Consider the following 20,179-nt stretch of genomic DNA (forward strand, 5'->3'; position numbering starts at 1 on the left):
ATTCAGAGCATGCTGTCAAGGTCCTTTAATTCCAATTTTACTGCTGTAAGCAACTTTCACTATGGCAGCTCTAGGGATCTGCATGGCAGCCAAGGCAGCCTTGCCTTGAGTGTTGCAGACGGAAGAGGTTCTGGTGGGCACATTTTTCGAGTGAGTACCTGTAGTAGACCAGTACTTTTAGTACACAGAAGAGAAAAAAAGACCCCACATTTTAATGCTTTCGTGTTTTTAGAAAATACGTTTTTCTGTGGGTTAGATACTTTGATAACCTTCTGGTTCTTCCATGGCTTAGTTCTAAAACTTTCTGCAAAGCCGATTTAGTATTTATCTCTCAAGTTTCTCTGGCCATCAGCTAAGGATGTAGTCTGCTCTTGTTTATGTAAATAGGGGTGAGCAATAGGAATAACTGAGGGTTGTTTTTTTTTCTACTTATTATGCTTTATGGTGTTTTCTCTTAATAAAATTAACTAACTCTCCCTAAATCAAGGTTTAAGGCTATGCTGTATATAGTACACAGTGGGGTTGTGGGGAAGAATAATTTTTAGTGATTGAGAATTGGCAGATGAAAAGCACTGCCTGGAAGTAAGTTTAATCACAGTTTGCTAGATAGGATTAAATGTGAGACTGGAGAAATTCTAAGAAATACCAATGAAAAGGCAAAAGCCAAATTCTTTTATTAATGGTTAATAGTCATTAATGGTATTTATTTATTTATTTATTTATTTATTTATTTATTTATTGAGAAAGAGAGAATCCCAAGCAGACTCCTCCTCACTCATGACACGGGGCTCAATCCCATAAACCATGAGATCAAGACCTGAGCTGAGATTAAGAGTTGGATGTTTAACCGACTGAGCCAACCAAGCTCCCCAATAGCATATTCTTTTAATGAAAGTTAAGGGTAAGGGTTAAGAATGGCAGAGAAGGAGAAAGAACAGAACAGCTCTGGCCTGGCTCTATTTTAAGATTTTTCTCTTAATAACAACGTGAGGTGTAGTATGGCCTCAAAATAAATACTTCCTTCTCCCCCTTTCCTTTCATTCCAAAAAGATTTTTCTCCTTTTTACAGCCTTACTTGTCTCCTCCCCATAGTTTTATTTCCATGTTTACTCTGATTACTTCTGTGTCCTTTGCTTTTTCCTGAGGGTCCCCATCCTCTTTTTAGTACATAGCTGGCTTTGCTCTGTTGTGTTCTAAGGCAAGAGCAGTCTCCTGGATTCACTCCGCTGTGGCTGGGCTTCACTATTCTTGCTCTGCCCTCTGTCATCTGCCACCACTTGGATTCCATGTTAGAGTGATAGCAATTGTTTTGTAATTTATCCCTTTGAAATGGAGAGAGAAGGGTGATAGCTATTAAGCCCAGCATTTCTGGTACTCTTTCCAACTGAAGCCAAAGAATGGACACAAGAGGCTTTTATCAACTCAGGGGTTATCTTTATAGTCATCTGGAACAGTTATTCTTTCCAAATTCTTGTACAGTAATATTTTTTGCTTGTTATTCTTACATTCAGAGCCTTTGAGTCTATTGCATTTTACTTTTTCATTCATAATATATAGTTGTTCTTTTAAAGACCTGAATAGACTGGAGTTTAAACTTGAAGCTATGACCTAAGTTGATTACTGTGGGTTCTGAGAGCACATCTCAGCAATGAGGAAGGAAGGAAGGCAAAATATTCATTGCATAAATACACAAAATTAGATCAAATCTAAAAATGCTAATCCATGCTTTGAATGAGCAACTAACTACACATGATAGCTCTGTTGCAGATAAAGTTTATAAGATTAAATTACAAGCCCTTAGGTTTTTATGTATCCTGTGGTATATCATAATGAAGTAGATTTCAGATTATTTTTCAGTATGATGATGTAGTTTACATACCTGTGTTGCTAGCCACATACTGTTTTGAAAGTTACAATAGTGCTATTTATCACAATCCCTTTAGTTTTCAAGAATATAGCTAGGTATATTTAGAACTAGATTAAAATGAAAAGTACAGGCATCTTTCTTCCCAGCATGTTTGTAAAAAATATTCAGAGATAATGAGATAACTGAGTCTGCTTTTTTCTCTAAACCTATCATTGAGGTAAACTAGAAGGATATTATTGGTCATATAAAAATATGAACTCTAGTTAATTTTAAGTGTTTCACCAAACCATTGGTTTTGAAAATACTGAGCTAATACTGTGATACAATTAAGTGAAAGTGAATTTTATGAGACTATATATTTATTAATACTGTTCATCATTAAAAAGAAGATCCCAGGTGGCACTGTGCTGTTAAAAGAATAGCAGTTAATTTTTTTTCAAAAAACCCAAAAACCTTTATATATACTCAACAAGAGATTGTTTTAGTTGCTCTTAAAATTTGGGACTCTTTGATTAATAACTAAATTCTTCACAGTATTGAAAGCTGGGTATTACTGTAAATATAACGGAAAGCATTATGAAGAAATAGCTTAACAGTGTATGTTAAAAGTACTAATAATTTTTACAGTTTTGTTGAGATGTAATTGACATATTAGTATTAGTCCAAAGTATATATCATAATAATTTGACATATGTATATATTGTGAAATGAATGCCACAACAAATTTAGTTAATGTCCATCGTCAAGGTACTGATATTAATGGCAGTTATGATGGTGATGTTTATTGGGTTCTTCATCTTCCCATGATCTAGTAATATTTTTTCCTAATCTCCTTTCACGTGTCATCATCATTTTGATTTTACATCTTAAAGAACATTGTTTGTTTACTTTTTATTTTCCCCTCATTTGAAGCATCCCCAGACATCCTGTCCAGGAGATCCTTGTCAAGACGATCTATTCATTTCAGGACAGCCGAACTACTCATCAGCTACACTTAGTCACAAAGATGTTCCTCCAGACAGCTTGATAAAAGTAGGTGCTCAGGAAATAAATGAACACATCTCTTTGAACTTACTCTGTTTTACAGATTTTAAACTGGAAATATCATGTGTGCTTTAACAATGAAAATAAGTTTTTGAGGACTTTTCCTCCTTGATTAGTAAAGATTTTTTTTAAAAACTAATTTAGAAATATGAAATATATTTTTGGCCTGTTATTTCCTGGTTTAGTCCATGATTTTTTTTCCACACTGGAGAATCATTTTATTGTTTTTGATTTCTCTACTATCACCTACTTACCTTATTGTTTGAGTCAGAGGCTCTTTGGCATTCCTGTTTGAGTCAGAGGCTTTTTGGTATTGGAGAATTAAAGATGAACCTGTCTTAAATTCCTCACTTGAAGATATTTTATCATTACTAAAGACATTTTAAAATTCTTTAAATGTAATTAAAAGTCACCTTGAAAGCATTTTGTATGTGATAAATGATGATTGTATTCTTAATACTTTTGTTTCTAAAGCATCACTTACTCACAGATTTTACTTTTCTGTCACCCAATACCAGATAGTTAACTCTTTTCTTTAATATTCTCGCTCAGCTATTCTTTCTCTTAACTAATTCCGAATCCCTTGTATAACAAGATACAATTATGAAGCATACTTAACGTATTATATAAAAACTTTTGCATTGTTCTTGAGAGTAGGAACCCAGACATACAGCATAAATTCATACATATCTATTTATTTTACCTTTTTTTTCTTTTTCTTTTAATTGAGCTATGTTAACCAGTTTCTTTTTCTTTTTAATATCAATTTTGTATTCTAGGTTACTGGGTTTGTTTTCATACTTTTATTCTCCTGAGCCATCTGCTAATGATAGCTTATTTTATTCCATGGGTATGTTTAACATTGATGTAAAGTGTCAGGCACAACCAAGAATCTAGGTGTCTAGAAGTCTGAAGCATGGGTCAGAAGTAATTACTGTTTGGAATATTTTCCTTAGGAGAAAGGTATTGAATCTGCACATAGGAATAAATGGTATAAATGTGGAGAAAAGCAAGAGCTATGTGCTGAGTTGTGTATAAGTAATAAAATAACAGCACAAGCATTTAAATACTCCTGGGCAGATGAATTGCTTCAAATCACAGAGTTCAAGTAGTAAGCAACCACAATTTAAAAAAAAAAGATATAAAGATAATAAAATACCTCATTCTCTTTTTCTCCAACCAGTGTAAGATTTGTCATAGGGTAATATCATCTTTGTGCTCTGTTATAAAACCCCCATATAAGTTTCCAAACTTGAGAAATAACCAAGTTCTCAAATATAACACAGTGAAAAGGTAACTTTTTTTTAAAGTAAAAATCTTCACCAAAAGGGAAGCTTCTTTGTTTCCTTCAGCAAGGTTGATGTAAAAAAAGCATGTAGTTCTGAAACAATTGCCATAATCTTTTCCCAAACTTTTCTACTTTGGAATAATTTTAGGAGAATGGGGCTCAGTATTTATCTCATAGTTTTTCTATAATTCACTTGTGGATGAGATCACCTTTTTATTAATAATCAATAATGAAATTTTAAATGATTGAATAGCTTAAAAGTATTTCCTCTTATATACAAAAATCTCTATATGCAAATATTTATAATAGAAATGTAAACTTATTTTTCAGATAGATTTCTCATACTGGGGCACCTGGGTGGCTCAGTCGGTTAAGCGTCCAGATCTTGATTTCCACTCAGGTCATGATCTCACAGTATGTGAGATTGAGCCCCATGTTGGGCTGTGCTCTGACAATGGGCCTGCTTGGGATTGCTTCTCTCCCTCTCTCTCTGCCCCTCCCTGCTCACACTCTTGCTTGCTCTCTCTCAAAATAAATAAAGAATTCCTCATACCGACATAACAGCCACATTTCCACAAAGGTAGCTTTAAGTCTAAAACTCAGATTCATTCATTCTGAACAATGAGAAGCATTAAAACAAGGATAATTCTTTAACAAAATAATCACCTCAGATTTTTTTGCGTAGCTTGTGAAGAGTAAAACAGAATGTCACGGCTTAATTTTTGTGGTTAATATTTTATGGAACTAACATTTAGAGAGTTTAAAAATTGCTAACTGGTACATACACACACAAGGAATAAATTTGCTTTTTACTATATTTGTACTTGTTAATTCTGGAAAGAAAGGAATAAAAGTAGAAAATATACTCAGAATAGTAAAAAAATTCTACCACAAAACTTGTTACTTCTGTTCAGAAGAAACATGAAAAAATGCATCTTATATGTGTGTGTGAGATAGGAAAATTTACCCTTTTACTGGGCTTAAATTTTAAAATTTTGACATAATCACCGTTTGCTGTTATTGTAAGAAAAAACAGGTCCATGCATACCAAATAGAAAAGCAAATAATTTTATGATAACTTATATGAAACTTTAAAGAGTGAGAATCTGTCTGCCAAGGACTCAGGCAAGTTTAGAATTCATAGCTTTTTTTCTTTTAAAAGTATAAAATTAGAATAGTGTAAGTGTCTTGATAATGTATGATTTAGAATGTTACACTCTAGTGCTTTTGTAATACTCCAAGAAGAAAATCCAACTATTTGTAATAAGACATTATTATTGGTCATTTTAAGACACTTCATGTTTTTCTTAGATGCCTTTGAGTAATGGACAGATGGGCCAGACCCTCAGGCCTCAGGCAAATTATAGTCAAATACATCACCCCCTTCCTCAGGCTTCTGTGGCAAGGCATCCCTCTAGAGAACAACTAATTGATTACTTGATGCTGAAGGTGGCCCACCAGCCTCCATATACACAGCCCCATTGTTCTCCTAGACAAGGCCATGAACTGGCAAGGCAAGAGGTAAGAACAATCAAGAATACTTGAAATATGAAACTAAGCTCTTAATGTACTTTATAAGTTATTTAATTATTAGCAATAAATCCGTGTAGATTTTTAACATAGTTTTTACCATTTTGTTTAAAGGTGTGGTTTCATGTTAAGTTAATAAGGTGTCAAACTTTGTATTTAACTTGACTCTATGATCTCCCATGTTCTGATTAATTGACATAGCATTTAGTGTTTTGGATGTGATTATTTTTTTCCTAAGGTGGTTGCGTATCCAAAACTTTTTGATGATATTCCAGTAATCAGACCTTCAGGAATATGAATAGTAGACCATGAAACTTGACTGGCATGTTATGATTTCCTATTGTTAATTGACACAGAGAGCTTGAAATTTGACCATAGTCTCCAAACTACTTCAAGAATTAAATCTTACAAAGTAGTATTTAAAAGGTGGCTAATCATACATTTGTATATTTGGATAGTTTATTGATAAAATAATACTATTAGAAACGTAGGTAGAGAACAAATGCTTTATTCCTTTTGCTTTAGTCTCTGGGGAAAGGGAGGGTCTTGCAACAAGTTTAGTTCTTGATCTTTTTTTATAACGTGGTTATAAAAAATACTATCAATTGATCATCAATCCTAACATCTTGCGAGCATAGAAACAGATTCAGGAAATGAATCCAACAACCACCCAGGGATTTTTAAATATCTCCTAAAACACCCAGTACACAGAGATACTATGTAATTTAGATATTTTACAGATGGAAACTATCCTAAAATACATTTTTTGTTTGTATACTCTATATCATTAAAATCCATGATATAAAAAAAACAAAAAACAAAAAAAAAAACCCCACAGGGTCAACATTAATCAATTGCCTATCCTTGTAAAACAGCAGTAGATTAAGTTAGGAGCTATGCTTTATAATCTCAGCTGTGCCTTTAACTCACTAACTCATTAACATGATATTCCATGTTGTAGTTTCCCTTTATCTGCCTGAATGTTTATTTTAGATGAATCTTTATGTATTTTACCAATAGTTAAATACTGTGTGTAGCTTTTTCTGAGATAGTAGTAATAGTTTATTTTCATATTAATTTAGATCCGAGTGAGAGTTGAAAAGGATCCAGAACTTGGATTCAGCATATCAGGAGGTGTTGGGGGCAGAGGAAATCCATTCAGACCCGAAGACGATGTGAGTTTGTTTGTATGTCTTTGAGATATCCATAAGGATTTATTCACTAACATAGTGCTCTTATACATAAGTGAAAATCTAACAGATACTTTTATAAATAGAGAAAACACATCACCTTTTTTATTTCTCTCTTTATTCAGCTTTTTGTCTTGAAATACCACTTCATATGAATTGTTTGAGGAAAGCAAATTAAACCCCCAATTTTATTTTATTTTTTTCCTGGTGATTTTATTTATTTATTTATTTGTTTGTTTGTTTATTTTCTTATTTATTTTAGTATGAAATTTATTGTCAAATTGGTTTCCATACAACACCCAGTGCTCATCCCAACAGGTGCCCTTCTCAGTGCCCATCACCCACTTTCCCCCTCCCTCCCACCCCCCATCAACCCTCAGTTTATTCTCAGTTTTTAAGAGTCTCTTATGGTTTGCCTCCCTCCCTCTCTTTTTTTTCCTCCCCCTCCCCCATGGTCTTCTGTTAAGTTTCTCAGGATCCACATAAGAGTGAAAACATACGGTATCTGTCTTTCTCTGTGTGACTTATTTCACTTAGCATAACCCTCTCCACTTCCATCCACATTGCTACAAAAGGCCATATTTCATTCTTTCTCGTTGCCAAGTAGTATTCCATTGTGTATATAAACCACAATCTTTTTATCCATTCATCAGTTGATGGACATTTAGGCTCTTTCCATAATTTGGCTATTGTTGAAAGTGCTGCTATAAACATTGGGGTACAAGTGCCCCTATGCATCAGCACTCCTGTATCCCTTGGGTAAAGTCATAGGAGTGCTATTGCTGGAAGTCATAGGGTAGATCTATTTTTATTTTTTGAGGAACCTCCACACTGTTTTCCAGAACTAAACCCCCCAATTTTAAATGTCCATTATGTTATGAAGTGATTTTTAAATTTTGTTATTGCTTTTCTGCACATCTGTAGAAATAATTCCATCACTTTAATGAAAATCACTATACTCAAGTCAGAATTATCAGCACCAAAAAAAACATTGGGCTGTGACAATATTCAGAGAAAACCGGGAGAAAAATTGTACTGTAATTCAAGTGTTTGCATACTGTTAAAGAAAAATTGTTCCTTGTTACTCTGTTATTTATGCATCCTGTTTTCCATTAAATGTTTATCTTTTTTGTTGTTACTGAAGGGTATATTTGTAACAAGGGTACAGCCTGAAGGACCAGCATCAAAATTATTACAGCCAGGTGATAAAATTATTCAGGTAAATAAGATACATCTTTTTATTATTTTCTTAGTTTTTCATTTTATAACATCTTCCTCATCAAGGAATTATTAAATGCCAGATATTGAAAATAACTCTTTTGTGAAGTTTATTTCTAAATATTTGTGGGTGAAAAACAGTGGCATTTCTTATAAACTACTCTCTATTATTTTCATCATTTAAAATATTTCTTCCTTGTACGTTGCAAAATCATATGGATATTTTTGAATACATGTTTGATATTTCCTAGCATTTTGTTTAAGTTTAAGAATGCTAACTTCTTTAAAATAGGTTGAAAGAATCTTTTTGTTACAAGAATTAAAGAATTTAGTTCATTTGAAACACTTGGAACTGTGTGTGTGATATATAATAAGACTTCAATAAATGTTAGGCCTAAATTATAAGAAATGTAGTGTTTATTGATGGCCCAAGGCAATATGAAGAGTAGGCCTTGCCCTCTGCTATCCTTGCATCTCGGTTGCCTTATTTATATATTAACACATACACATAACACCTGTCTGACACTATGTCTTAGACAAGTGCTTCCTAACATTGGATTGCTACATAAGAATCATCTGAAGACAGGGTTCCTGAGTCCCACCTTCAGAGATTTTATTTCCATAGATGTGGAGTAGGGCCCAGGAGTCTACATGTTATTTTAAATTGCCAAAATAATTCTTATTTTCTGCCAGGTTTGTGGACTACCCAGCAGAAATTTAAGTGCACAGATGCAAATACATTATTATGAAATGTTTTTCTGAAAGATATTTTTCTTCTTTCTTCTAGGCTAATGGCTACAGTTTTATCAATATTGAACATGGACAAGCAGTATCTTTGCTAAAAACTTTCCAGAACACAGTAGAGCTCATCATTGTACGAGAGGTTTCCTCATAAGGAATGTGGACAAAAAGAGGGGGAAGGCAGCAAGATTTATTGGAAGATATTTGCAGGGGAAATTAATATTTTGACTATTTTTATATGTAAAGAAGAACTCAAAAATTATGTTCAAATTTGTACATTAATGAAATCATGGAACTCGTGGTTAGAGGGAAAGAACCACTGTACAGTATATAGGGGAGACTGTTGAATTCATACCATATAAAACTTCTTGTTAGGTTTTTAAACATAGCAATCAAGGCTACAAAAACAAACATATGTTGTTTTTGTATAGATTGTAGGTTTATTTTTGGATTTCATACACATGACTGAACTCTGTGCAAGGCTCTAGTTAGCCTTGATTGTAGCCCAGAGACAGATGGCAGAGCTCTCTGTCTCATAGCTTTTATGCCCTTATTTTTATTCAACTCATATTAATGTTTTTCTGCTGAAACTACTTTTTTTTAATGTGGGCAAGAGATTTGAAGTGTTGGTTTTTGCTATGTGCATATTGAATTGAAGAGTGAGTAGGTGAAGGTGGTGCTGGTGGGTTCACTTTCCAAGGCCAGATTAAAACCATCAATTCCTATAAAAATCTGGAAGCAAAGATTAAAAAAAACAGCTGTTAATGTGTTTTTATTAATAGAATAATGCAATAAAAATGTAATGTCTTTTTAAAGAAATAAAAAAGACGATAATTGCATTTTACGAGCTCTACAAGATCTGTTCTTGTTCTAGCCATTGACAATGCATTTGCTACCGGTGATTCAATTTTTAATTTTTTAGTCACAGGAAATTTTTAACTCTACTGTAGATGCTTGTCCATGCATTTCTTGTGATATGGAAATCCTTTGATTTTTTGCAAATGGTGGTGTTTTATAATTAGTACTCCGTTTTAATCTTAATTTATAATTTTTATTTTAAGCAGCAAATGAAACTAAAATGGCCAGTTTTGAGATTGTGTTGCTGTAACACAAAACGTAAGCAGATTTAGGAAAGTCTCTCGATCTTGTTTGGTCTCACATTGCCTTGGTAAAGTAAAAGGAAACAGTACGCATGGAGCTAGGAAACCAAAGCAAGTTTGTGAAATTGGCACAGTGATAGAGAATTGCTGTGGAGAGTTGTAGAGCAAAGGGATGGGTCTCTGAGGCCTTCCAGTGTGTCACGGTATTCAAATAAAGGGCTGTTCCTACAGGTAACATTAAATGTGAACTCGACACTTCAGAGTCTTTAAAGGGTTTCTAAGTGTATCAGTGTAATAGAATAGTGTTTTACCACCAGCTGCCTTTGTTCCTCGTTAGTGTAACAAATATTTCATAGATGTCATTAATTTGTTTATCCAAACCATTAATTTTATTTGTTTTTGTTCTGTCTGTGTAATTAAATAAAATTTTAGTAACATGAAATGGTAAGAATTAATGCATGGTTATTTGGACCAGAAAAAAGTGCCACAGAAGACCAATAACTGTTTTTAGTCAAGGCTAGTCTGGAGCCTTTCATTAGAGCAATATTCAGTTATTGCGATTCATTTTTAATTAGTAAGAAATATAATTTTGGAATTTTTAATCTGTTATGCTTTGTTCTTCAACCTTGTTTTAATTAAGACTTTTATAGGACTAGCAAAAATGGCAATTTACATTATTTTTGCAAAAAAAGTTGGACTTGTTTTCTTGCTAGTCAGAGTAAATAGGCAGTAATTTTGAAAAGATGTGAACTCAAATATTGCACTTCTTTCAAGATGTTATCAACTGGTTATTGTACTGTATAGTTTTAATATTGATTGAAACCCTTTAACAACTCTTTGTAAATTTTAACTCATTTTAGTTGTTTTTCAGTACTATTTACATAGGAATTGATTTTTATGGATATAGTAGAAGAAATGTGCTGTATTTTGATAAAATTCATTTATTGTATGTGTGTTGTAATCTCTAAAAAAAAATAATGACAAACAGCTTCTTTAAGACAAGCCTCAGTGTTCCCTTTATTCATAGTTTATTGTAAAATATTTTGGCACGTCATTTTTTGTTGATCTCAAATTTTCAGTCACATGCCTCAATGTTCCCTTTATTCATAGTTTATTGTAAAATATTTTGGCACATCATTTTTTTGTTGCTCTCAAATTTTCAGTCATATTCTACTATTAATAAGGAATACATGAAATAGTTATAATCGTGACATTTTCAACTAGTTTATCTTGAATCAGATACATGGACTATAATTTTGGAAAAGGAAATAAGCCACAAAGAACCTTAAGTTAATTGTCTGCATATTATACTGATTTACTACATGTGCAGCAAGTGTTAAATGCACTAGTATTTTATTCTCCTCTTGTTAATTAAAAAAAAATTTTACTGTTCTTATAACGCTCAGTTCAGTGAGAAAGTTACAAAGGAGTGGGAGTAACATGATACAGTACATAACAAAAAAATAGCAAAAATGTTTTGCACTTAATAGCCATAATTTTCTTCTAAAATATTGGAAAATTAAAATGAAGTAAGAACTCTTTGTTAGAATTTTTATTTTGGTAATGATAAGTTTTCAAAATCTGAATAGAAGGTTAAATATTCTGAGGAAACAACATTTTTATTTTACATATTGTTGAGTAATTTGTAGTCACAACCTATACATACCCTTAACTGACCTTATTTAAATATTATGTAGCAAACCATCAAAACCAAAACTGTCTTATTTTTAGTGACAGCGTTTAAAATTGACCACCCTACAGGTGCCTGGGTGGCTCAGTCGGTTGAGCATCTGACTTCGGATCGGGTCATGACCTCACAGTTCGTGGGCTCTGTGCTGACAGCTTGGAGCCTGGAGCCTGCTTCGGATTCTGTGTCTTCCTCTCTCTCTGCCCCTTCCCTGCTCATGATCTGTATTTCTCTGTCTCTCAAAAATAAATAAATGTTAAAAAAAAAAAAAACTTTAAAATTGGCCACCCTAAGATTTTAAACTGTTAAAAGTTGTATGTTCAGAGTAATATATTCTGTACAGAATTGTTTACACAAACTGAAGTTTTATGCTGATGCATTAGAGAATCATCAGTTCATCTAAATCCATGAAATTCTAAAATTTCCAACACATTTATTATGGAAATATTTTTCTCACCTCTTTGGACTTAAGTTGTGTATATACTTCAAAAATTCTTTGAACACAAACATTGCCATAAACAGAACTAAACTTTTAAGTATTAATTTGTTGTGCTTAAAAAGAAATCCCATTAGCAGCCATGTAATATTTTTATCAGTCAGCATTTATAAAACATTCCAAATTTTTTTGTGCATATTTAGATTGCTTGAAGTAACGTAGTGAATAGGTAATAAACTAATTCTGTTTAAAGTTGTTTGATTTATTTTATGAAATTCAGGGTGAGAAGAATTGTCATAGAAAGATATACATCTGTTTTTGTTTTTTGTTTTTTTAGCTATTTAAACCCTTGCATTTCTGGGTATGGAGGAAATGTAATTTACCTTAAACTACTGTTTTTTACTTCTAAAGGAAGCCCCTGGAATGCGAAATGTTTTCCAGTTCAAGATTGGTGACCAGTCATATCTGTTTGAAAGGGTATTTTTTTCATTCCTTTTGTTGAAATTCATATTAGCTTATTCTTTTGGTGTGTAGTAATAAATTTCTTAGGAAATAGACATTGAAATTAAAATAATTTTGTGTTTCATCAAAAGCTTTAATGAATACATGTAATTGATGTACAAGGGACCAACAAGATACCACTTTTATTTTTATTTTTTTAATGTTTATTTTTTAGAGAGAGTGTGTGAGCAGGGGAGGGGCAGAGAGACAGGGGCATAGAGGATCCGAATCAGGCCCTGCACAGACAGCAGCAAGGCCAATGCAGGGCTTCAACTCCTGAACCGTGAGATCATGACCTGAGCTGAAGAAATCAGATGCTCAACCGACTGAGCCACCCATGTGCCCTGATATCACTTTTCTTTTCAAGAATAATCTAAATTGTATGGGCAGCTTGCTCCAACCTTTAGGGATTCCCTTTGTTTCTTTTTTTCCTCCCTCCCTTCCTTTCTTCCTTCCAGCTCCATGCCCAACATAGGGCTCAAACTCACAACGCTGAGATCAATAGTCTCATGCTCTACTGACTGAGCCAGCCAAGTGTCCTCCCCCTGTTTCTTAATACAGAGTTCAAAAAAGTTGTCCATTTTATACCTAAAGCTGCGGTTTCTTTACCTCTGCAGAATTTTTAATCCCAGGGTGTAGTAGGCATAGTCCATTACAGTTTGGGGAAATTTTTAAGACAATGCTATCATCTTTATTTTAGAACTATGCATTCTCTTTGTGAAGCAATTTGCATTCTAAACAAAAAAATTTTTAGGAAAAAGATCTCAGTAGAATCTCCTCACATTTTATTTTAGACAACAATTTAAGGCATTTCTAAAACCTTTCTATAGGATGGTTGGGAAAAGGGCTGAAAAAGAAATAATCCTGTTGATAATAATTACCTTTTCAAATGTAACAGTTAGAGACATGATCTCCCTTGGGATTTCATGTGGCCGTGTAGCTTCGTAACCAGCCCCTTAATTCAATCGCAGAATGAAATATGAGAAGCTCACATATTACCAGTAAAAGAAAAAGTCCATACTATAATATTATAGTCCCTGTCCCCGCCATGACTCTTTATTTTCCATGAAAAATTGTTAAGTCTATACACATTTTTCCTGAACCAATGTTCCTTTAATCAAGCCAATTTTGTTCCCTGCAAACCACAGCTCTAGAAGGATCTCTTTTTGGGGCGCCTGGGTGACTCAGTCAGTTAAGCATCTGACTTCTGCTTGGGTCATGATCTCACTGTTCATTAGAGTTAGAGCCCACTTCAGATCCTCTGTTCCCCTGTTTCTCTGCCTGTCCCCTGCTTGCCCCCACCCCCACAAAAAAATAAAACTTTAAAAAAAGAATAGAATGATCACTTTTTTCTTTAATGTGTTCTTTCCAACTAACTTCCTTGTCAGAAAACCTAAAGAAAAATAAGCATTGAAGAAATGGAAGAAAATGCAGAGATCATGGATATTTAAGATGGATGATTGGAAGTCTCATCTTCACTGAAGGCAAAACTTAATACTCAGAACTAATGCTATCCCAAAATGGATATTAAAACATCTTTCATGTTTGAATCATCCTTCAAAAGCACTTTCGTTTTCTCAAGAATAGGAGGAAACATGTACAGGCTTAGTTGTCAAAAAGTAAATTAATTGTTCAAGGTTGCACTCTGGTGCATGCTTCAAGCTCCTCCTCCCATCCACATCCCTAGAAGTGACAGAAAAGACTATTATTTCATACTATGATAGGTAAAAGTATTGTTTCATCTCCACAGTTTGGGGAAATAAAGGATAGCACTTGTTAGATAAATTTTAAGGAATTCTTTGAAATCCTAGGGCAGAAAGGACCAGAGAACTCTACAATGAAAGGTGAATTTGGTCTCAGGGATGCTTCAAAAGTAGACACAGCATAAAAGATCAAGAAAGAATTCTAGATAATGGGGTACTGCATCATTAGAAATTGTTTATAATAATCACCTTTTTAATACCAAACAGTAAGCAAAAGGTGATATATGGCTCAAGGCATGAGCAATGAGTTATTATATTAGAAACGAAAACCTGTATGGGCTATTTTGAGGTAGCATGTCTTACCCAGTGTTGTATCCTTCCTTTTGCCTATCGTTGGGGCAAATAGTTTGCAGTAAGCCAATAACATTCTCAGACAAGTTTATACTAAGATGAGAACATTTACTGAACATTTAAAGAAGGGCAACACCATGAAGAGAGTCCCCAAAGAGAAGTACCAATATTTAAAGAAATCAAAAAAAAATTATTTATTTTGAAAGAGACAGACACAGCACAAGCCGGGGAGGGGCAGAGAGAGGGAGAGAGAATCCCAAGCAGGTGCCACACTGCCATTGCAGAGCCTGACATGGGGCTCAAACCCATGAACCGCGAGATAAGACCTGAGCTAAAATCAAGAGTTGGACTCTTGACTGACTGAGCCACTCAGGTGCCCCAAGAAACCAGAATTTTAAAATAGTGTCTTCTCCTGGATAAATGAGTATATTGAATTTGCAAGATCAACTCTTAGGGAAGCATTTAAGTATCTTCATAATGCAAAGTAGAATTTGTCACAAATTCAGTAGTTGTGCTGAGGATTAAGAAGGATACCCCTAAAGAGCAAATCTCCAAGTTCTTAGGAATTGGATTCTATGGAAAGTAATGCAAATGAACCACAAAACAGTGTGAAATGAGACGTGAAAGAAGTCTTGTGTTCCAACATGATTCTAATAGTTCAAAGGGAGAGAGAAGGGTATGGATACACAAGAAAAAAACACCATCTCAAGAAAATGTCCTAAACCTGAAGCATAGCATGGGTCCTCAGACCAAATGGGTCTATTCATGGCCAATCAAAAACTATAAACATGCACACACTTCAGATATGTCTATATGAAGTTTCAGATCAGGTATGTAGAACATTTTTAAAAGTTCCCGAAGAAGCATCTTACGTACCACAATGTGAAGGCAGTAACTTGCAAAGTGAACAAAATCAGAACTTTAATCACCCACTTTGGATGCAAGAATATCTAAAGCTGTTCAAGTCAGAGGGCAAAATGACACTTGCAGATCAAGGTGTCAAAATTAACCTCCCACAGAGCCTCTCCAAAACGTACCAAGGAATATATTTGAACAACATGAGAAATCTCAAAAGTAGATTTGAGGTCCAAGAAATAATGACCAAAAACAGATGTAGTGGAGCTAAAGTAGTGTAATTAGTGCTGATCATGGACTTCAAGCTGTATTACAAAGTTATAATCATCAAGACAGTATGGTACTGGCACAAAAACAGACACTCAGATCAATGGAACAGAATAGAGAACCCAGAAATGGACCCACAAACATATGGCCAACTAATCTTCAACAAAGCAGGAAAGAATAAAGCAGTGGAATAAAGACAGTCTTTTCAGCAAATGGTGTTGGGAAAACTGGACAGTGACATACAGAAAAATGAACCTGGACCACTTTCTTACACCATACACAAAAGTAAACTCAAAATGGATGAAAGGCCTAAAGTAAGGAAGCCATCAAAATCCTTGAGAAAGCAGGCAAAAACCTCTTTGATCTTGGCCGCAGCAACTTTTCACTCAACACATCTCCAGAGGCAAGGGAAACAAAAGCAAAAATCAACTATTGGGACCTCATCAAAATAAAAAGCTTCTGCACAGTGAAGGAAACAATCAGCAAAACTAAAAGGCAACCAGCGGAATGGGAGAAGATACTTGCAAATGACATACCAGATAAAGAGTTAGTATCCAGAATCTATAGAGAACTTACCAAACTCAACACCCAAAGAACAAATAATCCATTGAAGAAATGGGCAAAAGACATGAATAGATACTTCTCCAAAGAAGACATCCAGATGGCCAACTGACACATGAAAAAATGCTCCACATCACTCATCATCAGGGAAATACAAATCAAAACTACAATGAGATACCACCTTGCACCTGTCAGAATGGCTAACATTAACAACTCAGGCAACAACAGATGTTGACGAGGATGCAAAGAAAGGATCTCTTTTGCACTGTTGGTGGGAATGCAAGCTGGTGCAGCCACTCTGGAAATAGTATGGAGGTTTCTCAAAAAGCTAAAAATAGAACTACCCTACGACCCAGCAATTGCACTACTAGGCATTTATCCACGGGATACAGGTGTGCTGTTTTGAAGGGACACATACACTCCATGTCTATAGCAGCACTATCAACAATAGCCAAAGTATGGAAAGAGCCCAAATGTCCATCGATGGATGAATGGATAAAGAAGATACACACACACACACACACACACACACACACACACACACACACACATACACAATGGAGTATTACTCAGCAATCAAAAAGTAGGAAATCTTGCCATTTGCAACTACGTGGATGGAACTGGAGGGTATTATGCTAAGCGAAATTAGAGAAAGACAAATATCATGACTTCACTCATATGAAGACTTTCAGAGACAAAACAGATGAACATAAGGGAAGGGAAACAAAAATAATATAAAAACAGGGAGGGGGACAAAACATGAGACTCTTAAATATGGAAAACAGAGGCTTATTGGAGGGGTTGTGGGAGGGGGGATGGGCTAAATGGGTAAGGGGCATTAAGGAATCTACTCCTGAAATCATTGTTGCACTATATGCTAACTAATTTGGATGTAAATTTAAAAAAATATGATGTGGTACATATATATAATGGAGTATTACTCAACAATCAAAAAGAAAGAAATCTTGCCATTCACAACTACGTGGATGGAACTAGAGGGCATTATGCTAAGTGAAATTAGAGAAAGACAAATATCATATGACTTAACTCATGTGAGGATTTTAAGATACAAAACAGATGAACCTAAGGAAAGGGAAGCAAAAATAATAAAAAACGGGAAGAGGGACAAAACATAAGAGACTCTTAAATATGGAGAACAAGCAGGGTTATTGGAGGGGTTGTGGGAGGGGGATGGGCTATATGGGCAAGGGGCATTAAGAAATATACTCCTGAAATCATTGTTCCACTATATGCTAACTAATTTGGATGTAAATTAAAAAAATAAAGTAAATGGTAAAAAAATTAATTAAAAGTTAAAAAAATTAGTGCTGATCATAAATACGAATGAGGATGTAAAAAAACAAAAGTGAATACAAAGTAGTAGATGATGTCTACAAGTGAGGATTATACTTTTTCTAAAAGAAATTATGCATGGGGTGCCTGGCTGGCTCAGTTGGGTGAGCCTCACGTTGGGTGTAGAGTACTTTGAAAAAAAAAAAAAAAAGAAACTCTCCATTAATTGGTTAACTTTGGTTAATTAATTAGTTAATTTTAAATTCTTGTACTAAAGTCTAAGTTGGAATTTATAGGGTGAATAATGATTATAAAAATAGTGTTGGTATCTTATTTAATAAATGCAATAGGCTATATAGATTTTTTTTTACAAGAATAGATTTTTTTACACGAATGTATATACATGTATATATAAAGGCGTGAATTGACTGCATTTGACTCAGCAGTTTTTCTAGTGATGAATACCTATGATTATTCTACTTCACTCCCTGCTTTCATAAACACCACAGTGGTGAGTATCCTCATTCATGTTATTTTTTGAACCTTTGTGAAAATTTCATGCCTAGGAGTACAATTGCTAGGTCAAAGATACTGTTAATTTCAAAAAGTACTACTGAAGTACTTCCCAGAAAGTCTGCACCAGTTTACACTCTTACTAGGTAGACATGGATCTCATTCTCCACATATTTGCAAACAGTTTTATGTGACTTCAAGTTTTGCTTGTTTAATGAATAACGTATCTTGACATTGGTTTACTTTCCATTCCTTTGATTACTAGTGTCTGACAAGTACATAGACTTGTTAGCCCGTAAGGTTTACTATTGTGTAATTTCCTATTCCCATCCCCTATTTTTATGATTTTTCAAGACTGATTTGTACAAGTTTCTTGTCCAGAGATACTACTCTTCTGTCGTTTTAGTCATTCTCCCGGAGCACAATCTGTTTACTTTTGTTTATGATATCCTTTGTTTAAAAAAATTTTTTAACGTAAATGAAGATAAATCTATCATGTATGCTTCATTGTTCTTAAGTCTTCCCCATTCCTGAGTCAAAAAATTATTTTCCACATTCACTCCTATTAGCTGGGTATATTTACTTAGGTTTAGTAGGTATATTTGTATCCAATGTATTAGGTATATTTATTTCGGTTTTAATCCAGCTAGAGCCCACCATTGTATGTGAGGCAAAGTTGGGATCAAACTCCATGTTTTCACTGCAAGGTCAAACATGTCTCCTTTTTTCTATTGATCTGTGATGCAATGTTGATTATAACAAGTACCTATGCAAACATGCTTGAGCTTTCTGTAGTGTTCTTTGGTCTATTTTTATGTTCCTATGTTTGTATCATTTTTTTCCAGCAAATTTGGACGTTTTATAATAAACACCTAAACATCAGTTCTTCCATTAACATTTTTCTATATTTGCTTTTATATACTATGTTACTTTTATAACTAAAAGTTTATATATCCTAATATCTTAAAGCAGTGATTCTCACCAGGAGGGCTTGTTGGGTCTCATCCACCAGGCTTTTGATTAAGTAACTCTGTGCCCAAGAATTTCTATTTCTACTTGCTTGCTGTTTATGGTTTGGGGATAATACTTAGAGAATTGTTGTCTTAAAGGGTAAGTGTTCTCTCTTTGTTCCTGTTTTCAAAACTGGTTTAGGCATATGTAGATTTTTTATTTTTTCATTTACACTTAAGAGTAAATTTATTGGCATTGGTTGTTCTAGTCATTATGGATTTATCTTCCCTCTTCAAATGACCAAAAACAGACAAAATATATGAAATACTGATTTTCAAAATACTGGACATCAGGCAGTGAAGGACAGTGATACCTGAAGGATGGCGGTAAAAAGAGGTGAACTTCATGAATGCCCCAGTTTCCCACCCCAGAATTTCAGGTCATGGAGCATAGAAGGGGAATCCAGGCAAGGCTGGCAAACTCCCTAAATTGAGGAGGTGGAGCTAAGACTCTAGGCAAACCAAAGGAGGTACAGTCCACCAGGCAAAAGGACAGGAGAGAGCTGCACAGAACTGGAGAGATCTGCATGGGATCCCCTTCATGAATTCAGCTGAGTCCTGATCAGCATATGTGTGAGGAAAGTCCTCAGGGCAGAGTAAAGAACTACCCAAAAGGATTTGAGTTGACAGTGACCTACACTTGCAGGTAAGAGTGCACTGTGTTCATACAGGGTGAGTAAAAATGCCCATTTTTATCAGCAACTGTGGAAATCTTTATGATTCACAGGCATCAGGTAGAGTATACAGAAGGCATTGGTAATGAGGAATCTTTAGCCTTAGATTAGAGACAACTCCAGTACCACCGGTATTGACTATTTTCCATAGTGGTATGCTTTGATTCTGTTCTTTTAATCTTTTGTGAATCTACTGTGGGTTTTTGCTTTGTAATTACCATGAGACTTGCATAAAGCATCTTATATACAGTCTTCTTTAAGCTGATAACAACTTTAGTGGAAAATTCACAAATGTGTGGACATTAAACAGCATATTCTTGATAACTAATGAGTCAAGGAAGACACCAAAA

General features: G+C 34.4%; 1 protein-coding gene across 11 annotated transcripts in view; it reads left to right on the forward strand.

Annotated features, from left to right (window-relative positions):
• The window catches only part of ERBIN (erbb2 interacting protein), a 127,732-nt gene extending 116,752 nt beyond the window's left edge, over positions 1 to 10,980 (forward strand). For 3 of the 11 annotated variants that reach the window (XM_053223418.1, XM_027040879.2, XM_027040940.2), the window contains 6 exons: positions 7 to 150; positions 2,780 to 2,899; positions 5,511 to 5,720; positions 6,812 to 6,904; positions 8,064 to 8,138; positions 8,925 to 10,980. In XM_053223418.1, the coding sequence (XP_053079393.1) occupies positions 7 to 150; positions 2,780 to 2,899; positions 5,511 to 5,720; positions 6,812 to 6,904; positions 8,064 to 8,138; positions 8,925 to 9,032 (750 nt within the window). In that variant the 3' untranslated portion in view covers positions 9,033 to 10,980. The remainder of the gene's footprint in view (positions 1 to 6; positions 151 to 2,779; positions 2,900 to 5,510; positions 5,721 to 6,811; positions 6,905 to 8,063; positions 8,139 to 8,924) is intronic. The other 8 variants (XM_027040888.2, XM_027040909.2, XM_053223419.1 and 5 more) reach the window with 8 other exon arrangements.
• The last annotated feature ends 9,199 nt before the right edge of the window (positions 10,981 to 20,179 follow it).

This window comes from Acinonyx jubatus, chromosome A1 (genome assembly GCF_027475565.1).
Source record: "Acinonyx jubatus isolate Ajub_Pintada_27869175 chromosome A1, VMU_Ajub_asm_v1.0, whole genome shotgun sequence".
Lineage (NCBI taxonomy): Eukaryota > Metazoa > Chordata > Mammalia > Carnivora > Felidae > Acinonyx > Acinonyx jubatus.